Source organism: Dendropsophus ebraccatus, chromosome 10, assembly GCF_027789765.1.
Source record: "Dendropsophus ebraccatus isolate aDenEbr1 chromosome 10, aDenEbr1.pat, whole genome shotgun sequence".
Classification (NCBI taxonomy): Eukaryota; Metazoa; Chordata; class Amphibia; order Anura; family Hylidae; genus Dendropsophus; species Dendropsophus ebraccatus.
This window is the reverse complement of record NC_091463.1, coordinates 17,265,157-17,290,799: the sequence shown is the minus strand read 5'-3', so window position 1 is coordinate 17,290,799 and position 25,643 is coordinate 17,265,157. Positions and strand designations below refer to the sequence as shown.

Sequence of the window (25,643 nt, the reverse complement as noted above, 5' to 3'; positions counted from 1 at the left end):
CTTATTCGGCAGTTTCTTATTCAGAGGATTTTTCTTTTTCCTGTTTTAGCTATTATTCTTACAGAAAATGAATAATATTCATACCCTACCGTAAGAGAGGGGCCCTGAGGGGACTGGTGATAAAAATGGCAAAAAAGACCCCACGGTTGGCATAAAAATGGGCATGAAAGTAAAACCACAAAATTATTATTTAAAAATAAAATTGACTTTGGGCCACTGATCTCACACTGATAATACACAGAGAGGGATGCCCTGCATCATACCCAAGAGAGTCCAGCCTGGCCCAAAGTGGTTCTGGGTATAAAAACTGGCATCAAAGTGGGCACATAGCCATATTTCATGATTTGAATAAGTAACAGCTATTTTCAAAGGGTTCAGTGAGTTTGGGCCACTGATCTCACACTACGTTCACACAGATAGGCATGCCCCGCATTACATCCAAGAGAGTCCAGCCTGGCCCAAAGTGGTTCTGGGTATAAAAACTGGCATCAAAGTTGGCAGATTGGCATTTTTCCCAATTTGAATAAGTAACAGCTATTTTCAAAGGGTTAAATGAGTTTGGGCCACTGATCTCACACTGATAATACACAGAGAGGGATGCCCCGCATCACATCCAAGAGAGTCCAGCCTGGCCCAAAGTGGTTCTGGGTATAAAAACTGGCATCAAAGTGGGCACATAGCCATTTTTCATGATTTGAATAAGTAACAGCTATTTTCAAAGGGTTAAATGAGTTTGGGCCACTGATCTCACATTGATATTACACAGAGAGGGATGCCCCGCATCACAACCAAGAGAGTCCAGCCTGGCCCAAAGTGGTTCTGGGTATAAAAACTGGCATCAAAGTGGGCAGATTGGCATTTTTTCCTAATTTGAATAAGTAACAGGTGTTTTCAAAGGGTTAAATGAGTTTGGGCCACTGATCTCACACTGATAATACACAGAGAGGGATGCCCCGCATCACATCCAAGAGAGTCCAGCCTGGCCCAAAGTGGTTCTGGGTATAAAAACTGGCATCAAAGTGGGCACATAGCCATTTTTCATGATTTGAATAAGTAACAGCTATTTTCAAAGGGTTAAATGAGTTTGGGCCACTGATCTCACATTGATATTACACAGAGAGGGATGCCCCGCATCACAACCAAGAGAGTCCAGCCTGGCCCAAAGTGGTTCTGGGTATAAAAACTGGCATCAAAGTGGGCAGATTGGCATTTTTTTCCTAATTTGAATAAGTAACAGCTGTTTTCAAAGGGTTAAATGAGTTTGGGCCACTGATCTCACACTGATATTACACAGAGAGGGATGCCCCGCATCACATCCAACAGAGTCCAGCCTGGCCCAAAGTGGTTCTGGGTATAAAAACTGGCATCAAAGTGGGCACAGAGCCATTTTTCATGATTTGAATAAGTAACAGCTATTTTCAAAGGGTTAAATGAGTTTGGGCCACTGATCTCACACTACGTACACACAGATAGGCATGCCCCGCATTACATCCAAGAGAGTCCAGCCTGGCCCAAAGTGGTTCTGGGTATAAAAACTGGCATCAAAGTGGGCACATAGCCATTTTTCATGATTTGAATAAGTAACAGGTATTTTCAAAGGGTTAAATGAGTTTGGGCCACTGATCTCACACTGATAGTACACAGAGAGGGATGCCCCGCATCACATCCAACAGAGTCCAGCCTGGCCCAAAGTGGTTCTGGGTATAAAATCTGGCATCAAAGTGGGCAGATTGGCATTTTTTCCTAATTTGAATAAGTAACAGCTGTTTTCAAAGGGTTAAATGAGTTTGGGCCACTGATCTCACACTGATAATACACAGAGAGGGATGCCCCGCATCATACCCAAGAGAGTCCAGCTTGGCCCAAAGTGGTTCTGGGTATAAAAACTGGCATCAAAGTGGGCACATAGCCATTTTTCATGATTTGAATAAGTAACAGCTATTTTCAAAGGGTTAAATGAGTTTGGGCCACTGATCTCACACTGATAATACACAGAGAGGGATGCCCCGCATCATACCCAAGAGAGTCCAGCCTGGCCCAAAGTGGTTCTGGGTATAAAAACTGGCATCAAAGTGGGCAGATTGGCATTTTTTCCTAATTTGAATAAGTAACAGCTGTTTTCAAAGGGTTAAATGAGTTTGGGCCACTGATCTCACACTGATATTACACAGAGAGGGATGCCCCGCATCACAACCAAGAGAGTGCAGCCTGGCCCAAAGTGGTTCTGGGTATAAAAACTGGCATCAAAGTGGGCACATAGCCATTTTTCATGATTTGAATAAGTAACAGCTATTTTCAAAGGGTTAAATGAGTTTGGGCCACTGATCTCACACTGATAATACACAGAGAGGGATGCCCGGCATCACATCCAAGAGACTCCAGCCTGGCCCAAAGTGGTTCTGGGTATAAAAACTGGCATCAAAGTGGGCAGATTGGCATTTTTTCCTAATTTGAATAAGTAACAGCTGTTTTCAAAGGGTTAAATGAGTTTGGGCCATGGATCTCACATTGATATTGCACAGAGAGGGTTGCCCCGCATCAGATCCAAGAGAGTCCAGCCTGGCCCAAAGTGGTTCTGGGTATAAAAACTGGCATCAAAGTGGGCACATAGGCATTTTTCATGATTTGAATAAGTAACAGCTGTTTTCAAAGGGTTAAATGAGTTTGGGCCACTGATCTCACACTGATAATACACAGAGAGGGATGCCCCGCATCATACCCAAGAGAGTCCAGCCTGGCCCAAAGTGGTTCTGGGTATAAAAACTGGCATCAAAGTGGGCAGATTGGCATTTTTTCCTAATTTGAATAAGTAACAGCTGTTTTCAAAGGGTTAAATGAGTTTGGGCCACTGATCTCACACTACGTACACACAGATAGGCATGCCCCGCATCACATCCAAGAGAGTCCAGCCTGGCCCAAAGTGGTTCTGGGTATAAAAACTGGCATCAAAGTGGGCACATAGGCATTTTTCATGATTTGAATAAGTAACAGCTGTTTTCAAAGGGTTAAATGAGTTTGGGCCACTGATCTCACACTGATAATACACAGAGAGGGATCCCCCGCATCACATCCAACAGAGTCCAGCCTGGCCCAAAGTGGTTCTGGGTATTTTGTGAATAAATGTTTAGCGCCGCACTACCCCTTTAAGCAAACAGGGCTAAAGTACTCAGGCGGCATTTGTCAGCATAACAGGATCCCAGAATTAGCTGTCCCATCTCGTCTTATTAAACATTTCTCGGCTAACCCTGAATACATTTCTATAATAACAATCCCTGCAGCAATGTTTTCTGCTGACAGGTCTGCTTTAGGCTATGTTAGGCCTCATTCACACATCCATAGTTCAGCCAGTGAATACGGACCTGTAATGGTGGACCGCACTATGAATGTGCAGTAACAGTGCTACGCAGTTTACGGAGCACTATGTAGAAGACAATGATTCGTGCCGCAAATGCAAGTCCGCACTATAATCTATCCTTTATTTTTTTGTACCGCGGGACGTGGACCTGAACACTTGTACAGATGTGTGAACAGGGCCATTGAAATATATTTGTCCTATGTGTTGCCTGCAATGTCAGGGTCCCCTTGTAGCCATATAGGACCCCTTTGTAGCCAGTAAGACCGCCCTTGTAGCCAGCAGAACCTGATTACGGGAGCATTGATGTCCCTGTACCCAGTGGGATTAGCAGATGCATGCTGCAATACTAATGATCGCACTGCGCACGTCTAGGAAGGCCATTCTGGGTACGAGAGATGGCTTTGCCCCCAAGTGCTGACGTCACCATACCCAAGAAGATGAAAGGAAGTAGGACATCACTGTAAGAAAGGTTGTATCATGTGACTGGACCAGCAATCTCCGAGTAAAGCCAACAAGGAATATATAAGTTCTTTAGTTAAGGGTTAATTTTCGTTCTTTTTTTTTTCAATTTTTCCAGGATAACCCTTTAGGCTATGTTTAAACAAAGTAAAAATAAGGGCAAATAATGACCATTATTAAAGGGGAACTGTCAGCCAGTTAGATTAATCTAAACTGCTGATAGCTCCCTATTGCACCAAAAACACCATGGATAAAGGTGTGTTTTACCTTAATCCTCATTACCGTTTCAGTAAAGTTTGGCATTTGCTCCAAAGTCTGGTAAGGACCCACAGGGCATCCCTCTCTGTGTATTATCAGTGTGATGCGGGGCATCCCTCTCTGTGTATTATCAGTGTGATGCGGGGGATCCCTCTCTGTGTATTATCAGTGTGAGATCAGTGGCCCAAACTCATTTAACCCTTTGAAAACAGCTGTTACTTATTCAAATCAGGAAAAAATTCAAATCTGCCAACTTTGATGCCAGTTTTTATACCCAGAACCAGTTTGGGCCAGGCTGGACTCTGTTGGATGTGATGCGGGGCATCCCTCTCTGTGTATTATCAGTGTGAGATCAGTGGCCCAAACTCATTTAACCCTTTGAAAACACCTGTTACTTATTCAAAATAGGACAAAAATGCCCATCTGCCCACTTTGATGCCAGTTTTTATACCCAGAACCACTTTGGGCCAAGCTGGACTCTCTTGGATGTGATGCGGGGCATCCCTCTCTGTGTAATATCAATGTGAGATCAGTGGCCCAAACTCATTTAACCCTTTGAAAATAGCTGTTACTTATTCAAATCATGAAAAATGGCTATGTGCCCACTTTGATGCCAGTTTTTATACCCAGAACCACTTTGGGCCAGGCTGGACTCTCTTGGATGTGATGCCGGGCATCCCTCTCTGTGTATTATCAGTGTGAGATCAGTGGCCCAAACTCATTTAACCCTTTGAAAACACCTGTTACTTATTCAAATTTGGAAAAAAATGGCTATGTGCCCACTTTGATGCCAGTTTTTATACCCAGAACCACTTTGGGCCAGGCTGGACTCTCTTGGATGTGATGCGGGGCATCCCTCTCTGTGTATAATCAGTGTGAGATCAGTGGCCCAAACTCATTTAACCCTTTGAAAATAGCTGTTACTTATTCAAATCATGAAAAATGGCTATGTGCCCACTTTGATGCCAGTTTTTATACCCAGAACCACTTTGGGCCAGGCTGGACTCTGTTGGATGTGATGCGGGGGATCCCTCTCTGTGTATTATCAGTGTGAGATCAGTGGCCCAAACTCATTTAACCCTTTGAAAACAGCTGTTACTTATTCAAATTAGGAAAAAATGCCAATCTGCCCACTTTGATGCCAGTTTTTATACCCAGAACCACTTTGGGCCAGGCTGGACTCTCTTGGATGTGATGTGGGGCATCCCTCTCTGTGTATTATCAGTGTGAGATCAGTGGCCCAAACTCATTTAACCCTTTGAAAACACCTGTTACTTATTCAAAATAGGACAAAAATGCCCATCTGCCCACTTTGATGCCAGTTTTTATACCCAGAACCACTTTGGGCCAGGCTGGACTCTCTTGGATCTGATGCGGAACATGCCTATCTGTGTGTACGTAGTGTAAGATCAGTGGCCCAAACTCATTTAACCCTTTGAAAACAGCTGTTACTTATTCAAATCATGAAAAATGGCTATGTGCCCACTTTGATGCCAGTTTTTATACCCAGAACCTCTTTGGGCCAGGCTGGACTCTCTTGGATGTGATGCGGGGCATCCCTCTCTGTGTATTATCAGTGTGAGATCCGTGGCCCAAACTTATTTAACCCTTTGAAAACACCTGTTACTTATTCAAATTAGGAAAAAATGCCAATCTACCCACTTTGATGCCAGTTTTTATACCAAAAACCACTTTGGGCCAGGCTGGACTCTCTTGGATCTGATGCGGGGCATCCCTCTCTGTGCAATATCAATGTGAGATCCGTGGCCCAAACTCATTTAACCCTTTGAAAATAGCTGTTACTTATTCATTAGGAAAAATGCCTATGTGCCCATTTTGATGCCAGTTTTTATACCCAGAACCACTTTGGGCCAGGCTGGACTCTCTTGGATGTGATGCGGGGGATGCCTCTCTGTATATTATCAGTGTGAGATCAGTGGCCCAAACTCATTTAACCCTTCGAAAACACCTGTTACTTATTCAAATTTGGAAAAAAATGGCTATGTGCCCACTTTGATGCCAGTTTTTATACCCAGAACCACTTTGGGCCAGGCTGGACTCTCTTGGATGTGATGCGGGGCATCCCTCTCTGTGTATAATCAGTGTGAGATCAGTGGCCCAAACTCATTTAACCCTTTGAAAATAGCTGTTACTTATTCAAATCATGAAAAATGGCTATGTGCCCACTTTGATGCCAGTTTTTATACCCAGAACCACTTTGGGCCAGGCTGGACTCTGTTGGATGTGATGCGGGGGATCCCTCTCTGTGTATTATCAGTGTGAGATCAGTGGCCCAAACTCATTTAACCCTTTGAAAACAGCTGTTACTTATTCAAATTAGGAAAAAATGCCAATCTGCCCACTTTGATGCCAGTTTTTATACCCAGAACCACTTTGGGCCAGGCTGGACTCTCTTGGATGTGATGCGGGGGATCCCTCTCTGTGTAATATCAATGTGAGATCAGTGGCCCAAACTCATTTAACCCTTTGAAAATAGCTGTTACTTATTCAAATCATGAAAAATGGCTATGTGCCCACTTTGATGCCAGTTTTTATACCCAGAACCACTTTGGGCCAGGCTGGACTCTCTTGGATGTAATGCGGGGCATGCCTATCTGTGTGTACCTAGTGTGAGATCAGTGGCCCAAACTCATTTAACCCTTTGAAAATAGCTGTTACTTATTCAAATCATGAAAAATGGCTATGTGCCCACTTTGATGCCAGTTTTTATACCCAGAACCACTTTGGGCCAGGCTGGACTCTCTTGGATGTAATGCGGGGCATGCCTATCTGTGTGTACCTAGTGTGAGATCAGTGGCCCAAACTCATTTAACCCTTTGAAAATAGCTGTTACTTATTCAAATCATGAAAAATGGCTCTGTGCCCACTTTGATGCCAGTTTTTATACCCAGAACCACTTTGGGCCAAGCTGGACTCTCTTGGGTATGATGCGGGGCATCCCTCTCTGTGTATTATCAGTGTGAGATCAGTGGCCCAAACTCATTTAACCCTTTGAAAATAGCTGTTACTTATTCAAATCATGAAAAATGGCTATGTGCCCACTTTGATGCCAGTTTTTATACCCAGAACCACTTTGGGCCAGGCTGGACTCTCTTGGGTGTGATGCAGGGCATCCCTCTCTGTGTATTATCAGTGTGAGATCAGTGGCCCAAAGTCAATTTTATTTTTAAATAATAATTTTGTGGTTTTACTTTCATGCCCATTTTTATGCCAACCGTGGGGTCTTTTTTGCCATTTTTATCACCAGTCCCCTCAGGGCCCCTCTCTTACGGTAGGGTATGAATATTATTCATTTTCTGTAAGAATAATAGCTAAAACAGGAAAAAGAAAAATCCTCTGAATAAGAAACTGCCGAATAAGAAACCAACTTCAGCCCCGAATAAGAAACTGGCCGAATAAGAAACCAACTTCAGCCTCGTCAGCAGGCTGTCATCCTCACCCGGCAGCCCTCTCCTCCATCGTCCCGACAGCTCCACACCAGAGCAGGAAGTCACGTGCAGAGAGGAGCTGGAGGGAGGGGGAGGGGGAGGGGGAGCTACACACACGGAGCAGACACCAGCCCAGCGTCCTGCAGCCTCTGCGTGACCCCTGATAGCAGCAGCCGGGGATCACTGCCAGACGCTGCAGGACGCTGTCTGTGCTCTCCTCTCCTACTGGAACTGCGGGAGGGGGCCCCTGGGGGATGGGGGCCCTGGGCATTTGCCCTGCTTGCCCCCCCCTAACGCCGGCCATGGTCCTTACATAGCTTGGGGCGGCGGAGAGAAAGTGCTTTGCACAAGAGGTTCCAGCAGGAGGGCAGCAACATTGACTACGACATTGGGCATAGAGGCGTTGGACTAGACATGAGCAAACTTGCCGAATGTTCGGGTTCAGCCTAACCCAAAGGCGTGGAATTTGACTCGTGTTGGTTGGAGAAGTTGGATGCAGCCCTAGGGAGTCCTGAAAACCTGAATACAGCCAGGTCCTAGGGCTGCATACAACTTCTCCAGACACCAGAAGTCAAACGTTGAGTGTTTGGGTTCAGTGGAACCTGAACGTTCGGCAAGTTCGCTCATCACTACCTAGACTGGAGCATCGGGTGGGATGATGGCATCAGAAGACTAGGGCCACATTAGGATGGTGGACAGAGGTATAGATGGGCACAGTGGGACACGAATATGCAGTGATCATATTTATTGGTGGGACACCCATTAAACTTGTTTCTTTTATAAGAAAATCATTTTTTTTTTCATTGCAGATTATCAACTTGTTTGTTGCCGTCATCATGGACAATTTTGATTATCTGACAAGAGATTGGTCAATTCTTGGTCCCCATCACTTGGATGAATTTAAGAGGATCTGGTCTGAGTATGACCCTGAAGCAAAGTAAGTCCTTAGAGGGCGTCTGTCATCAGCTATATGTATAATATGCTGTGTACTGTCTATACATTATTTATAACTTACACCGTCATCCTCCTTTTAAAAAAAAAAAGGCCTTTGGTTTGGCCGCCCGGGCATGATGGGAATTGTATTTGTACAGTAAAAGGGCTGGAGGTTAAAGAATGAACGAGGCGGGGGGACACTTGGCTTCTATTCTCAGGAATCTGATTATCCCTAATAGACTATATTAAAATTAAAGGGGTTCTCCAGCAAAAAAACAATCTTTCAAATCGACAGTGTTAGAAAGTGGCTGACATTTGTAATTTACTTCTATTTAAAAATCTCAAATCTTCCAGTACTTATCAGCTGCTGTATGTCCTGCAGGAAGTGGTGGATTCTTTACAGTCTGAGACAGTGCTCTCTGCTGCCACCTCTGTCCATGTCAGGAACTGTCCAGAGCAGTAGCAAATCCCCATAGAAAACCTTTCCTGCTCTTAAGACTGGAAAGAATACTCCACTTCCTGCAGCAGCTGATAAGTTCGGTAAGACTGGAGATTTTTAAATAGAAGTAAATTGAAAATGTCTGGCACTTTCTGGCACCAGTTCATTTGAAAGAACAAAAAATTTGCCGGAGTACCTGTTTACCACCTATGGTAGCTCAAAAAAAGATGCCCTTTAAGGGGCCATTTAAGATGACTAGTCAGACATCTAATACCTGAGTCCAGAGCAGTAGATATCTCCTCACCTGTACATTAAGACCTTTTTATTTTGCAGGGGTCGTATTAAACACTTGGATGTTGTGACTTTATTACGCCGTATCCAGCCACCTCTGGGGTTTGGAAAGCTTTGCCCGCACCGGGTGGCATGTAAGGTAAACATATAGCAAAACTATTGCACAAGGGACACAAAAATATCCAGCTTTGCCAGTAGGGGGCATATATCTTCCTAATATTGTATAAGCGAAAGGCTGTCCAGGCATGATGGGAATTGTAGTTTTGCAACAGGTGGATGCCTGTAGGCTGGTTTAAACAAACAGAACCAGAGTCATATGTCATTCTTTTGATGATTTCCAACAAAGTAGGATGTCTTTGATAGGGAACCCAAATCCGACACCACTAAAGGTCTTAACATCAGTTAAAGGAAGTACAACCCCTCTCATTGGTGACACCAAGCGGGCCGATTAGTCAGTGTAAACCCAATATTCAATTCAGAGTTTGGTCATCCACAGCTTGTTGCATCTGGACCTTATAATATAATGTACGAGTAGATGTACTAGATACATACTGTATAGAGACATCAGAGAAACCAGAAAAGCAGAAACCAGCCAATAGCCCATTAATATGATGCTGACACAGGCTGGTGGGATGTTGGCTGGAAATTACTGGGTAGAATTACATGTTTCATCCAGCAGAGGGCAGCAGTGAGGTAAATAGGGAGATTATACAGACATATTGTTAGAATTGTATTATAGCTATTAATAGGAACCATAAATGGGGTAGCTTCTCATTATTAGCTGCTGTTTCATGGCAGTGTCTGTCCGCAGGGTGCGGCCTCCTAGCGTTCTGCCTGCAGCATCACTGGTAACATAAAAATCATGTACCATCTGCATGCACACGTCTGCTTCTCTCTATGACTCACACGTTTGGTGGTGGGGGCAAACATTTACTTGCATGTGTCTGAGCAGAATCACATTGTAAGGAGAGGAGTCTCCGCTCATTCAGCAGCACACACCCTCATGCAGATTCTCTCCTATGCCCTGCAGCTTCTATATTGGGCATCTACTTACTAGCCTGGCACCCTCACATGTGGTTAAGATGGTGCCAACAGCCTGGTTCTCTGTCACTTACCCTGCAGCATGGGCAAATGGGAATGGATTATAGTATCAGTCACAGGGAATGGATGATAGCCTTGTGGTATAGGTCATAGATCCAGGGAAAGGATTCTAGACTCATGGTATAGGTCATAGCCCCAGGGAATGGATACTAGACTTATGGTATAGGTCATAGCTCCAGGGAATGGATACTAGACTCATGGTATAGGTCATAGCCCCGGGAAATGGATTCTAGACTTGTGGTATAGGGCATGCCCCCAAGGAATAGATTCTAGACTCAGGGTACAGGCCATGGCCCCATGGAATAGATTCTTGACTTATGGTACAGGCCATGGCGCCAAGGAATGGATTCTTGACTCTTGGTACAGGCCATGGCCCCAGGGAATGGATTCTGGACCTATTGTTATAGGTGTTGTACCCATGGGAATGGATTTTTAGACTCAATGGTGTAGGTTTTAGACCTTAAGGAATAGATTTCAAGTTAATGGTATGGGTTTTGGGCCCATAGAAATGGGGCTAAGATTCATGATATAGGCTTTGGACGCAGATGGGAATGTATTTTAGACTTATGGGTACAGATTTTGGACCCATGGGAACTAGTTTTAGACTTATAGTTATAAATGTTCGAACCAAGGAATGGATTTTAGACTCATCAAATAGCTTTTAGATACATGAGAATGGACTTTAGACTTATGGGTATAGGTGATGGACACATAAAAATAGGTTTTGGGTCTATAGGATGGATGGTAAATAATATGGATTTTGGACCCATGGGAACATATAAGACTTTGACTTGGAAATGGATTTTAGACTTATGAGTATAGGTTTCATCCCCCAAAAATGGGTTTTAGACTCATGGTTATAGAGTTCTGATCCATCGGAATGGGCTTTAAACTCTTGGGTAATTGGGTATAGGTTTTGGACTCTGGCAATATTATATCACTATACTGAGTATGTTTTATTCACTTTTTTATCATAAATGTTTCCACAGAGATTGGTCGCCATGAATATGCCTCTGAATTCGGACGGTACGGTGACATTCAATGCTACTCTATTTGCCCTGGTGCGGACTTCACTAAGGATAAAAACTGAAGGTATATCTGCCCTTTATTTCTACATAATGAATATCTATCTATTGAGAATAAAATGGCTGGCGGACATTAGATGGGGGGGGGGGAATAGGTGGATTTTAGTCGAGAACGCAGTGACTGATTTAGCTCGTTGCTCCAGTAGATCTGAATGACAGCGCAGAAGTGAATTTCTCTCTGCTGGAAGGTTGCTATTATTTTAAGCTATGTAGACCTGTAAGATGTGTGAAACCGGCTTCGCAGCGTGAGGCACTGTGCAATGTTTGGCCTGATTATATTTTTAGCCGATCTCCTATGATAATCATCTTCCTCGCTCTTTTTAGGGAATCTGGAAGCAGCTAACGAGGAGCTGAGAGCCGTCATAAAAAAAATCTGGAAGAGAACCAAACCCAAGATACTAGATGAAGTCATCCCTCCGCCGGAAGGTCAGCCCTATGGACATCATATATAACATGTGACCTATAGAGGGGTTAGGTGCTGTCCTTGCCTGTGTCACCTGGACAAATCTATAATAAAGAAAAATGGTCACTTTTTGTGTCTTTTAGAGGAAGAAGTGACTGTGGGGAAATTTTACGCCACTTTCTTGATCCAAGATTACTTCCGGAAATTTCGCCGTAGGAAGGAAAAGGGTCTTCTCGGAACGGAAAATCTACCCAGCAATTCTACTACATTACAGGTTAATAACCATCCTGCAATATGTGCATTAGTTTACATGGGGTAAAAAAAAACCTGTGTTTAGGGGGGGGGGGGTCATATGTAGTGACATTTTGGTACAAGATCTGCACCAAATTGTCTTGTCTCCTAGACTTTCTGTGAGTCTGTCTACCACATGATCGGAGAGCAGATCAGAAATGTAGGGGTACAGATTTCAGCGCTGCCCCTTTAAAGGGAAACTATCAGCAGGTAGTTCCCCGTTAACTCCATCTTTGATAGCTAATCCTAATCTTTCTCATTGTTGGCCCTCGTTGTGCTCCAGGCGGGACTGCGGAGCCTACAGGATCTGGGGTCTGAGATTCGAAGAGCATTATCCTGTGAACTTGAAGAAGACGACCTCACTGCGTTTAGAGGGTTGGGACGCCAGGTATGGATTATATATAGCAGTACTGGAGTGTCCCTTTATATGTGGTATTATATATATATATATATATATATATATATATATACAGTTATGTGTATATCTAACTTTCAGGTGGTAGAGGAAACAGCTTTATGTGAAGGTGCCCCAGACTTGGTCAAGGAACGTCAGCTTTCCTCATCAGTACTGTCCCTCACCAACTCTATAGGAGGCCGGGATGAGCAGCCTCCTGCCCCCCGCAGATCATCTCTAGTCAATCGATCTGGTGGGGGCTCCAAAGACAGCCTGTTACCTCCTCCGTCAGCACCGACCGGCGGGACTAGTGTGAAGAAAAGACAGCTGAGCACGCGCAGGTGAGCCAGGTGTAGGCAACATGACTGAAACTTTCATAGTCTTCAAAGACCATACGGTAATCCATGGGTTAACCGAGTCTCCTGATATTTCTAGAAGCAAGTGTCAATTACCTTCACCTGCTGCTGTTTACCCCACAGCAGCGACAACTGGCAACGCTAGCATAATAAGGATATAATGTACCATCTGCTGCTCTGGTGGTTGTGTATGTCTTTGTATACACCTATATCCAACCTGTACTCACACCTCACCCACAGTTCACACACTCATATCCCACTATATCTAGCCTATGGATTTCAAAGGTGGTGGCAAATATCACCCAAAATTGGCGTTTCTGGCATAGGCTGCAGAGTAGACGTGCGCTGTTACTATATGTGTGCATCTGTTTTATCCAGGAGAAGCTCAGACGTGACCTTTATACCACCCACTGTGCACGAACAAGAAGAAATAGCTACTGAAGATGAGCTGAGATCTAAGACGCCCTCGCCTGTGTATCCCCTGAACAATGAGACAGAGAGGTATACTAGATAAAGAAGCTGTAATGTATCGAATTCAGAGGGGCTGTAAAGTCTGTGCCTCTCTGGACCATGTCAACGGGACAATGATATCAATGAGAACGGTTACATGCTTCATTTCTCCTGTGGTGGCGCTGTAGGGAAATTCAATGCTTGTTACCAGATCTCCCTAAAGATCACAGCTGATTGCCGGGATCCTACTGGATCAGCTGATCTTTTATCCTATATTGTCCAGACCAGAAATACTTCTATATATCCACATAAGGAACTAGAATCTAGAACCAATTCAGTTTCTGTGTTATTGTTAGTGTGAAAAGAATAAGTCTATAATGCCATTGATCTGTCGGTAAGTAGACCGAGGTTCCCGTCTATTCCCAGCATTGTCTTAGAGAGATCAATTCATCAACCAAGTGCAGGAGTTAAACCCCCAGGGTCTGTGTATACAGCTAACCCACAATAGTGAGACGCGGCAGAGCCGATCATGTCACACGGAAAATCCTCCATCTGCTAGAGCAAGTCTACTAGAGGAACAGCCTCCCCCATTGTAGCGTTTCCACACACAGAATCTATTATATGCACTTAAAAAGGTGCTGGCTGGGTTAGGGACCCCTAAAGTGGACCGTGGGTCTGAGGGGGTAATGTCTCCTAGAGGAAACCATGAAGGTGACATAGGGAGTCTTAGTCTTGTAGGCCATGCAGTTCCCCCTGGGAAAAAAATATGTGGGTCCCCCATTTTAAAAATCCAACCAACCAAATCTCGCAGCTTCCAATTATACTCATTCATTCTATATTTATTTTCATTTTTTTTCTCTTTCCTTAGAAAACAAAATTCAGAGGATCCTTTGAGGCGTTCAGCATCTCCAGAAGAAAGAGGAAACTTTCCGTCCACCCCTGCAGCGCCTCCTGCAGCTCCCAGGGCTAATGGCACCGTAGATGGCAGAGTACCCCCACGCCGGAGACTGCTGCCTCCTACTCCAGGTTTGGAGATGTCACAACCAGAAAAGATGTCACCAAACCTAAGTCTTTTAGCAACCCCCAAAACTTCTCTTCAGCCATTTGTTTGTTACAGCAGCTCCTTCCCCAGAGACAACTAATATGGCTGCTGTAACATTACAGCTCCTCTCTCATCACCCAGATTACAACTCCTCATCTACATTACATCTCCTCGCCCAGACTACAACTCCCTGCCCAGATTACAACTCCTCACTAAGGTTACAACTCCTCATCCAGATTATAGCTCCTCATCTACATTACATCTCCCCTCCCAGATTACAACTCCCTGCCCAGATTACAACTCCTCATCTACATTACATCTCCTCGCCCAGATTACAACTCCTCATCCAGATTACAACTCCTCATCCAGATTACAACTCCTCATCTACATTACATCTCCTCGCCCAGACTACAACTCCCTGCCCAGATTACAACTCCTCACCCAGATTACAACTCCTCACTCAGATTACAGCTCCTCACTCAGGTTACAACTCCTCATCCAGATTACAGCTCCTCGCCCAGATTACAGCTCCTCGCCCAGATTACAGCTCCTCGCCCAGATTACAACTCCTCACCTAGATTACAACTCCTCACCCAGATTACAACTCCTCACCTAGATTACAACTCCTCACCCAGATTACAACTCCTCACTCAGATTACAGCTCCTCACTCAGGTTACAACTCCTCATCCAGATTACAGCTCCTCGCCCAGATTACAGCTCCTCGCCCAGATTACAACTCCTCACTCAGGTTACAGCTCCTCGCCCAGATTACATCTCCTCACTCAGGTTACAGCTCCTCACTCAGATTACAGCTCCTCACTCAGGTTACAGCTCCTCGCCCAGATTACAACTCCTCACTCAGGTTACAACTCCTCACTCAGATTACAGCTCCTCACCCAGATTACAACTCCTCGCCCAGATTACAGCTCCTCATCTACATTACATCTCCTTGCCCAGACTACAACTCCCTGCCCAGATTACAACTCCTCATCCAGATTATAGCTCCTCGCCCAGATTACAGCTCCTCACCCAGATTACAACTCCTCACCCAGATTACAGCTCCTCGCCCAGATTACAACTCCTCACTCAGGTTACAGCTCCTCGCCCAGATTACATCTCCTCGCCCAGACTACAACTCCCTGCCAAGATTACAATTCCTCATCCAGATTATAGCTCCTCGCCCAGATTACAGCTCCTCACTCAGGTTACAGCTCCTCGCCCAGATTACATCTCCTCACTCAGGTTACAGCTCCTCACTCAGATTACAGCTCCTCACTCAGGTTACAGCTCCTCGCCCAGATTACAACTCCTCACTCAGGTTACAACTCCTCACTCAGATTACAGCTCCTCACCCAGATTACAACTCCTCGCCCAGATTACAGCTCCTCATCTACATTACATCTCCTTGCCCAGACTACAACTCCCTGCCCAGATTACAACTCCTCATCCAGATTATAGCTCCTCGCCCAGATTACAGCTCCTCACCCAGATTACAACTCCTCACCCAGATTACAGCTCCTCGCCCAGATTACAACTCCTCACTCAGGTTACAGCTCCTCGCCCAGATTACATCTCCTCGCCCAGACTACAACTCCCTGCCAAGATTACAATTCCTCATCCAGATTATAGCTCCTCGCCCAGATTACAGCTCCTCACTCAGGTTACAGCTCCTCGCCCAGATTACATCTCCTCACTCAGGTTACAGCTCCTCGCCCAGATTACATCTCCTCACTCAGGTTACAGCTCCTCGCCCAGATTACAGCTCCTCACTCAAGTTGCAGCTCCTCGCCCAGATTACATCTCCTCGCCCAGACTACAACTCCTCACTCAGGTTACAGCTCCTCACTCAGGTTACAGCTCCTCACCCAGGTTACAACTCCTCACTCAGATTACAGCTCCTCACTCAGATTACAACTCCTCGCCCAGATTACAGCTCCTCACTCAGGTTACAGCTCCTCACTCAGGTTACAGCTCCTCACTCAGGTTACAACTCCTCGCCCAGATTACAGCTCCTCGCCCAGATTACAACTCCTCGCCCAGATTACAGCTCCTCACTCAGGTTACAGCTCCTCACTCAGATTACAACTCCTCATCTACATTACATCTCCCCGCCCAGATTACAGCTCCTCACTCAGGTTACAGCTCCTCGCCCAGATTACAACTCCTCGCCCAGATTACAACTCCTCGCCCAGATTACAACTCCTCATCTACATTACATCTCCTCACTCAGGTTACAGCTCCTCACCCAGATTACAACTCCTCACTCAGGTTACAGCTCCTCACTCAGGTTACAACTCCTCACTCAGATTACAACTCCTCACTCAGGTTACAGCTCCTCGCCCAGATTACAACTCCTCACTCAGATTACAACTCCTCACTCAGATTACAGCTCCTCGCCCAGATTACAACTCCTCACTCAGGTTACAACTCCTCACTCAGGTTACAACTCCTCACTCAGATTACAGCTCCTCGCCCAGATTACAACTCCTCACTCAGGTTACAACTCTTCACCCATCACCCCAGTTACAACTCCTTGCCCAGATTACACCTCCTTACATAGATTATAACTACTCGCCCATATGATAGCTCCTCCCCAGATTAGAACCAGCCAAATACTTTTATTCTTGGATAATTTTGGCAGCTAGAAATGATAAGATAATTTTTGCATCATTTCTAGATATTGTCCATTGTCAACTCCTCGTCCATGGCTTCGTTCACTCTATTGTCAGGCTATCCATTTTAGTGTCATCCGTTGGGTTCCACAGCGGTGTCTGCAGCCTTGGCAGGAGGAATAGCCCTGCATGCGTGCACGTATGGTGGAATATCTGATGAAGGCCCCTGGAGGAAGTGTGAACACAGCAGAACCCATGTACCATCCATAATAAATATTTGTCTTTTGATCCCAGGTGGCAAATCTGCATTCAGCATCCAGTGCCTGAAGAGACAGGGAAGCTGCGATGACATCCCTATCCCCGGAACCTACCACCAGAACGCACCTCCCTGCCGCACTAGAGTGAGTAGCCTCCCTGTCCTTCACTATGGAATCCTTCATTGTTACTTTCATCTCAGTTATGTTCTGTCCCCTACAGGTTTATGGAAGTTCAGATTCCTGGCAAAGAAACAATTATCCAGCAAGCGGTCCGCACTCCTGGGCCAATCCCCCGAAGCGTGGTCGTCTCCTTTATGCCCCTCTTATCTTGGTGGAGGAAGACAGCAGCCTGCCCACTATCCCCTGTGCCCATTGGTATAGGGAGGAAGAGGGCAAAACACCTTACTGCACTTATACCCAGCTCCATGTGCCCGGGCAGCAGAGGCTGACAGAGAAGAGAGGCAGCGCAGATAGCCTGGTGGAGGCGGTGAGTAGTTGTAAAATCACTGAACAAATTAATTTCACCCAAATGATTTGCTTGACTCTACTTGAATCCCAGTGAACATTTCCTTTTCCTTCCATAGGTTTTGATATCGGAGGGTCTGGGCCTCTATGCACGAGACCCAAAGTTTGTTGCTTTTGCCAAGCGTGAGATTGCAGATGCGTGTCACATGACTATCGATGAGATGGAAAGCGCAGCCAGCGACCTTCTAAGCCAGAGTCGAAAGAGCAGTTGGAGCGGAAGTACTGGAGGAAAACCCAATGGGGAGGATATGATGGGACAAGGACTATTTTACAGTGATGAAGAATCAGTACATTGTAGAGATGAGGAGGAGCTGAGGGATGAGATGGCTTGTGTGTCCTCATTCTAAGTCTAGCCAAAGCAACTTTACTATGAGCACTTCCTACACCAATATGGACGCCTGGCAGTTCTGGTTTGTCTTTTACATGATCAGAGAGTAAGGCAATAATCCCGTCAATGAAGGAAGAATGATAACCTATGGCCTGAGGCTGTATGAGGCCATATACGTATAAATTTTCTAGTGGTTGTGCCTGATACTGAAACCTACAAAAAGTCACTTGAGAGTTCCATCCAAGTGAACGGGGCTGAATTGAGTGTAGTACCAGACACAGCCACTACAAAATGTACAGCACTGTGTCTGGTACACTATAAAGAGGCTCCCACAGCCCCTTCAGTCTGCTTATCGGTTGGGGTACAACTTTCAGCACAACTTAATGGCTACTAATATAGGTCAATATAATGTCCCCATGATAACACTGAACCATCCAGACACAAGGCTAAAGGAGTTATCATGGGAAACCAACTCGTATTCCTTAGAAACACTACAGGACCATTGAGATTCCGGGAGTTCTTCCAGAATGGATTATGTGTTGACAACTAAATGCATCCTTTACACCTATGACAGTGATGGAACCAGGATCTGGCCGTCCACCTACCGAAACGAACCCAAAGGGCTAATATGCAGGATCTAGACTTTTCTCTCTCTTCGTATTTTTCACCATTTTTCGATCCAGCAGACTTGCACACCTATAGACAGCAGACATATAGGTAGGGTCTTACAGTGATTACATTGGGAGGACAAGATTTGGAGGGACATTCAGGGATATTAACAAAGCTACGTTTCATTTACTTTAAGGTTTAGGATTTTTTGCTAATTTGTGAACATTAATAACTTTTCTATGCAGGATTTAGATTCCGTTCCAGCTTTCTATTTGGAATAATGGCGCCAATAGAAAGACAAGAAATATTTGTAAACTCTCCCATTTTATTAAGATAATGATAACGTCTATCTGTATGCTCCATTTTTTTAACTTTCTAAATGTAAATAGGGTTTTTCATTGAAATAAAATTATTTTGTTTCTTTTAGTTATTCGGCAGTGTTTTTTTTTTGTTGTTGTCTACAAAGTACAAAATAATGTGCTTTGTGCCGCCGTTCTGAAATATGTTGGTATTTTTTTAGTTTAGCTTAACATATCATCAACATCTTAACATATGAAAAGTTATTTTTGAGTGGAATACCCCTTTAACCCTCCCCTTCCCATAGAGAACACAGGATCTCCCAGCCGCACCGAATGTTCTGTGGTCAGTATATGGGACGGATAGGAGAGGTAACTGATGGCCGAACGTCAGGGGTTCGTCATATTATCTGATTTGTATTGCAACCTTTTGTTGATCTTCACCCTTGGAGATCCAAGGCTAAACAAAGGTATCCCAGGGTTGCTACCTCCACAGCGACCCCTGTTAACTGGTATACAGACATTAGTATGTTATACCATGCATCAGGTACAGTGTTGTAGTCAATCAGTGTGCTAGTGAAAGATGATAGATGGACATGCTAGCCAGCCAAAGGTCGGGATAAGCAGTCGAAAATTTTAGATTTAAACATTTGGCCAAAACGAAAGCCCAGGGGCCTGTAGGCCCCCTTGGTGCACGAGCCCCGTAGCAGTGGCATGGTCTGCTTTATGGTGGCTAGGTCACTGGCCAACAGCTACCTCTCCCAATCCCAGCCGCACACCGTGTAAGGGTGGGTTCACATTCAGGAATTCTCGCGGATAAACTTATTGACATGTCAGTTCTTTCGGCACAATGCGGAATCAGCCAGCACATAGAATGGTGTCTATGGAGCCGGCGGAAAGGTGCGCGTCCATGAGCGCGTACAGCCAGAGGAATTCCGCTGACTTTATCCGCGAGAATTCCTCAATGTGAACCCCCCTAATAGGGAATGTGTGGCTGATGGATGATTGCCGCAATGGCCTACACAAACGATTCTTGGACAAGGCTCAAGCCGTAAAATAAACAATCCGAGTGTTGGCGCTCATTTATATGGTCGTCCAATATGGTCCTTCCTGAAATATCCATAGAGGACATACTAAGGCAGTACTGTGCATCATTTTCACAGAATAGACCAATGCATAGAATTACCAACTGCACGCGGCAGCCACAGATATCAGGAGAGCGATACGTGAATTTTCATTACCTAAGCATTTGCTGCTTTGTCAGCCACGGGTTTTAGTTTTCACGTCCCTAAAGATTTTCTTGAAAGGAAACTTCAATGACCTCTACAGAGCATAAGAAGCCGGCTGAGCGAGGGTGAGCCAAGTTCTCACTTATGAATGAGCTGTCTCTGTCCGTGCAGCTGCTCGCCAATGAAATGTATTGAAGCCAGGAGACAGAGCAGAAGTCTTATCCATGGCGCTGACTTTATATAATAAAGCTGCAAGACTGGCGCAATACAAGGAGCACACCGCCTCAGAACGGGGCATCTGGGGAGTTTTAGTAAATTTGCATGGCACCAGCACCAGAGCCCTATTTTTTTTTCTGTTAAGTATGGCAGCCAGGGGATGCTGAAAGGGTGGCATGCCATTTTCCCCATTTTTTGGGCTTGAACAACTTTAAGCAGAAATGCCAATATGGGGTATAATGGAGATACATGGGCAAGTAGATGAGTAAAGGTGGGTGATAAAGGAAAATGGCGAGTCCGGCGATGGTCTTATGTTAGAAAACTCTGAGGACATCCCTGTTTAGTTAGGGGTGAATGTGGTAGGATTTTATTAAAGGAGAAGGATACAATGGTGATGTCACGACCCGACTCCCAGAGCTGTGGCTGCTGGAGAGGATGATGGCAAGGGGACACTGAGAGACAAAGGGCACTGGAGGGACACTGACCTTTTTGAGGCAGTGGCATGGGGAAAGTAACAAAAAGTATTAACTCACTTCTCCCCGGGATCTCTGGCACTGCACTCGTCGAGTCGTGATGTCATCATAACTTGGAGGAAATTGTCTAGTGGCGGGGGTCCTGAGGCCGGTCCCGACACTCATCGCGGGGAGTTTGGGACTGGTTATTACATTCCCCCCTGCTGGCTGCCTGTTTTTGAAACTGGCTGCACTTTTCCTTTAAGTGCTAAGGCGATGTATTACCTTGGATATGTTTTCATCTGTTTGGGTGTTGGGGCATGTGATGTGCCCCCCTGTAGTGCCCATGTGTGTGTAGTGCCCAAGGCATTCCTTCCCATTAGAAAAGGGTTGAAATAATATTTCTATCTCAGCAAGGTATTCCCTATCCTATAGATAGGAGATCTAGGAGATCAATAGGGGCCCAACAGCCCGGACCGCCATCAATCTGGAAACAAAGTGCACCACATGTGCACGGCCAGAGCTGGCGATGCTCAGGAGCCCACTAGACAATGAATGCAGGCCATCCATGTGGGATGTTCATTCTGGTGGACATTTCCCTTGTCATACCTGCAATACAATAGATATGTGATAAAAATCATATTCAACCCTGGGAGAATAATAAAATCTATAGAATATGATGAGTCCATGAGAACCATAACCTGTTGGACTCTCCAACACCCCCAGAGGCTGAAGGCAACAAGGTGCCAGATTCCCGGATAAGTCAATCTGCCACTATCCAAGATGGCAGCGACCAGCTCCGATGACGTCATCAGGAACCATTTTAGAAGCCAGGCTGGAGCCCATCTTAGAATGAGGTGTTTGTCTCTGTGGCCTCCGTTACACGTGTAATACAGTGAGTGTAATGACTTTGGTATCCTCTTTAGCCGTGTCTGTACCGGAGCCAGGGCCTCGCATCATAGAACCGGACTGTGGGACTGCAGCAATCCGGATACACCGGCTTACGTGGTTGCTATGGTAACAGAGATGATGATTAGCGAGCGCCATCTTTACTACGGGCATAGCCGCTACTTACTAGCAAGAAGAGCGACAGCAGGAGAAAAACAAAGGAGCCGCTCACCAGGTGCCGGGTGTCCTCCATGTCTGCGCTTAGTATACACACAGAGCCCGGGTATACTGTGTATACTGATACTGTGACGTCAGGGACACGGCCTGACTGATATTAACCCCTGCTTATTCCAATGGAGCGTGCATCCTTACTATCTATCTAATATCTATCTCCTATCTATCTATGTATGCATCTATCTATCTTCTATCTATCTATCTATCTATCTATCTATCTATCTATCTATCTATCTATCTATCTGTCTCCTATCTATCTATCTGTCTCCTATCTATCTATGTATGTATCTATCTATCTTCTATCTATCTATCTATTATCTATCTATCTATCTATTATCTATCTATCTATCTATCTATCTATCTATCTATCTATTATCTATCTATCTATCTATCTATCTATCTATCTATCTATCTATTATCTATCTCCTATCTATCTATCATCTATCTATCTATCTATCTATCTATCTATCTATCTATGTCCTATCTATCTATCTATCTATCCCCTATCTATCTCCTATCTATCTATCTATCTATCTATCTATCTATCTATCTATCTATCTATCTCCTATCTATCTATCTATCTATCTATCTATTTATCTATCTATCTATCTCCTATCTATCTATCTATCTATCTATTATCTATCTATCTCCTATCTATCTATCTATCTATCTATCTATCTATCTATTATCTATCTATCTATTATCTATCTATCTATCTATCTATCTATCTATCTATCTATGTCCTATCTATCTATCTATCTATCTATCTATCTATCTATCTATCTATCCCCTATCTATCTCCTATCTATCTATCTATCTATCTATCTATCTATCTATCTATCTATCTATCTATCTATCCCCTATCTATCTCCTATCTATCTATCTATCTATCTATCTATCTATCTATCTCCTATCTATCTATCTATCTATCTATCTATCTATCTATCTATCTATGTCCTATCTATCTATCTATCTATCTCCTATCTATCTATCTATCTATCTCCTATCTATCTATCTATCTATCTATCTATCTATCTATCTATCTCCTATCTATCTATCTATCTATCTATCTATCTATCTATCTATGTATCTCCTATCTATCTATCTCCTATCTATCTATCTATCTATCTATCTATCTATCTATCTATCTATCTCCTATCTATCTATCTATTATCTATCTATCTCCTATCTATCTATCTATCTATTATCTATCATCTATCTATCTATTATCTATCTATCTATCTATCTATCTATCTATCTATCTATCTATGTCCTATCTATCTATCTATCTATCTATCTATCTATCTATCTATCCCCTATCTATCTTCTATCTATCTATCTATCTATCTATCTATCTATCTATCTATCTATCTATCTATCTCCTATCTATCTATCTATTATCTATCTATCTCCTATCTATCTATCTATCTATCTATTATCTATCATCTATCTATCTATTATCTATCTATCTATCTATCTATCTATCTATCTATCTATCTATCTATCTATCTATCTATCTCCTATCTATCTATCTCCTATCTATCTATCTCCTATCTATCTATCTATCTATCTATCTATCTATCTATCTATCTATCTATCTATCTATCTCCTATCTATCTATCTATCTATCTATCTATCTATCTATCTATCTCCTATCTATCTGGAATTTTCACATATGCAGCATTTTTTCTGAATTCCCCCCCATAAAAGTCTATGGAAGGAAAGACACAATTTTTTCTTGAAAAAAACTTTAAGCATTCAGCCTGTTGCAACTTTTCAAAACTGTCAAGGAGCAGTAAGGTGGCCCATGGCAAACGGCAAACACAGAAACATCATGTGGTATGGCCTTTTATATTTTTCCTACTGACCCTCAGCTAACATCTGGACCACGGCTTTTAAGCCCCCCCCCCCCCCCCCCCCGCCCAAAAAATGTATACTCATGACACTTCTCGATATATATATATATATATATATATATATATATATATATATATATATATATATATAATATATATATACATCTATCTAAAATGTAAGATATAAAAATTGCTTATGAGTGGGCAACCTGTGCTACTACACGGTGCAGCACTGCATCACACACACTTGCAGTATTTAGTTACATGGTTAAGCTATTTTGCTATTTATTGACAAAACTCAGTTCACCTTAAACATTACAAAAACCAAGAGGAAAAAGGTACATAAAACTGCCCTGGGTAGGAGCGCCCTAAATTGGGTTTTGTCAGTAAAGGCCATATTTCACGGCCTGACTTTGAGGAGCAAACGAGCGCTGTGACACTCGTTTGCTCCTCGTTCCCCGCTTGCTGCCACCGCTATTACACGCGGCAGCAGCGAGCAGGTGAGTCTGGGGGGAGCTGTGGGGGGGCTGCCCTAGTGATTGCTGATCTTCCAGGCAGCGGCGGTCTGCTGCTGCAACTCCTATCACACGGAGCGACAGCTGCAGATTGCTGCTATATAAGTCGTTTGTCTTTCAATATGTTGAAAGACAAACGACTTCAACGATCAGCCGACATGAACGATGTCGGCTGATTGTTGCCTCCTATTACACGGGACGATTATCGGCCCAATACGGCCGATAATCGTTCCGTAGGATAGGGCCTTAAGTGTAGCATGCACTGAATGGGCTGTTAACTGTACTGTGTAATTAAAAACTCCATACATTTTTAATGCACTACTGCACTGTGGAAAAGCGGCCTAAGGCAGTGTTCACACATGCAGTAACCAGGGGCGGATTAACTTTACCGTAGGCCCCGGGCTGTTCACCAATCCTGGGCCCCCGCACCCCACTGTAACTATGGCGGCACTAGCCTGGTGTTCATAGTGCAGTATAGATAATGTCATGATGTCCTGATTTGTGCAAAATTGCCATAAAAAAACTGTGATTTTTTGCAAATCATGGCGGAAGTGTAGACAGGAGACAATACACCACTGAAAGTATAAATCTTTTGGGTGGTCATGCTGCCGTCCGGAACCTGTCTGAATGCATCATTTCATGGCAGTAATCGATCATTTCATTGCCGTCCAGCTGTCCTTTATTGCATTAATGCAATGAAACTTCTGATGGTGCGTTTACACAGACAGATTATTTTACCGATTTTTGAAGGCAAAGCCAGGAATGGATTTGGAAAGAGGAGAAATCTCATGCTACGTTTACACGGAGCGATAATTCGCCCGATCGTACGATTAACGATTTTGAAGTAACAATTTTTTTTATAGCGATCAGCGTTTAGATGGAAGGATATATCGTACAGAAAATTCGTTTTGCGATCGTTTTGCGATCGCTTAAGCCTATCTCACACAACAGTGAACGACTGTTTACACGGAACGATCGGTGAATTTTTCGCGAACGACGATTTAAGAACATGTTATAAGATCAAAATGAACGATTTATCGATCGTTCGCCGCGTTTACGATTATCGTTCGAATTCGATCGTTATCGCGAAAATTCGCCCGATAATCGTTCCGTGTAAACGTAGCATTAGTCTTTCCTAATACCTTTTCTCTGTTTAAAAATCTGTCTGCTTCAAAAATCTGTCAGATAATTTGTCTGTGTAAACGCACCATAAAGAACAGGTAATATACAGAACAGATGCTGCCACTTATACTCACTCTCCTGCTGTGAAATGGATTCCCATCTTTACAAGTTATTCCCTGTCCACAGGATAGGTCATA

At 44.0% G+C, this 25,643-nt stretch overlaps 1 protein-coding gene across 6 annotated transcripts in view; it reads left to right on the top strand.

Moving 5' to 3' along the window:
• Positions 1 to 19,022, top strand: part of CACNA1F (calcium voltage-gated channel subunit alpha1 F) — a 100,011-nt gene extending 80,989 nt beyond the window's left edge. For all 6 annotated transcript variants that reach the window (XM_069986338.1, XM_069986334.1, XM_069986336.1 and 3 more), the window contains 12 exons: positions 8,331 to 8,458; positions 9,227 to 9,323; positions 11,275 to 11,377; positions 11,695 to 11,796; positions 11,917 to 12,047; positions 12,348 to 12,452; positions 12,561 to 12,799; positions 13,193 to 13,315; positions 14,133 to 14,290; positions 17,214 to 17,320; positions 17,397 to 17,663; positions 17,761 to 19,022. In XM_069986338.1, the coding sequence (XP_069842439.1) occupies positions 8,331 to 8,458; positions 9,227 to 9,323; positions 11,275 to 11,377; positions 11,695 to 11,796; positions 11,917 to 12,047; positions 12,348 to 12,452; positions 12,561 to 12,799; positions 13,193 to 13,315; positions 14,133 to 14,290; positions 17,214 to 17,320; positions 17,397 to 17,663; positions 17,761 to 18,048 (1,848 nt within the window). In that variant the 3' untranslated portion in view covers positions 18,049 to 19,022. The remainder of the gene's footprint in view (positions 1 to 8,330; positions 8,459 to 9,226; positions 9,324 to 11,274; positions 11,378 to 11,694; positions 11,797 to 11,916; positions 12,048 to 12,347; positions 12,453 to 12,560; positions 12,800 to 13,192; positions 13,316 to 14,132; positions 14,291 to 17,213; positions 17,321 to 17,396; positions 17,664 to 17,760) is intronic.
• The last annotated feature ends 6,621 nt before the right edge of the window (positions 19,023 to 25,643 follow it).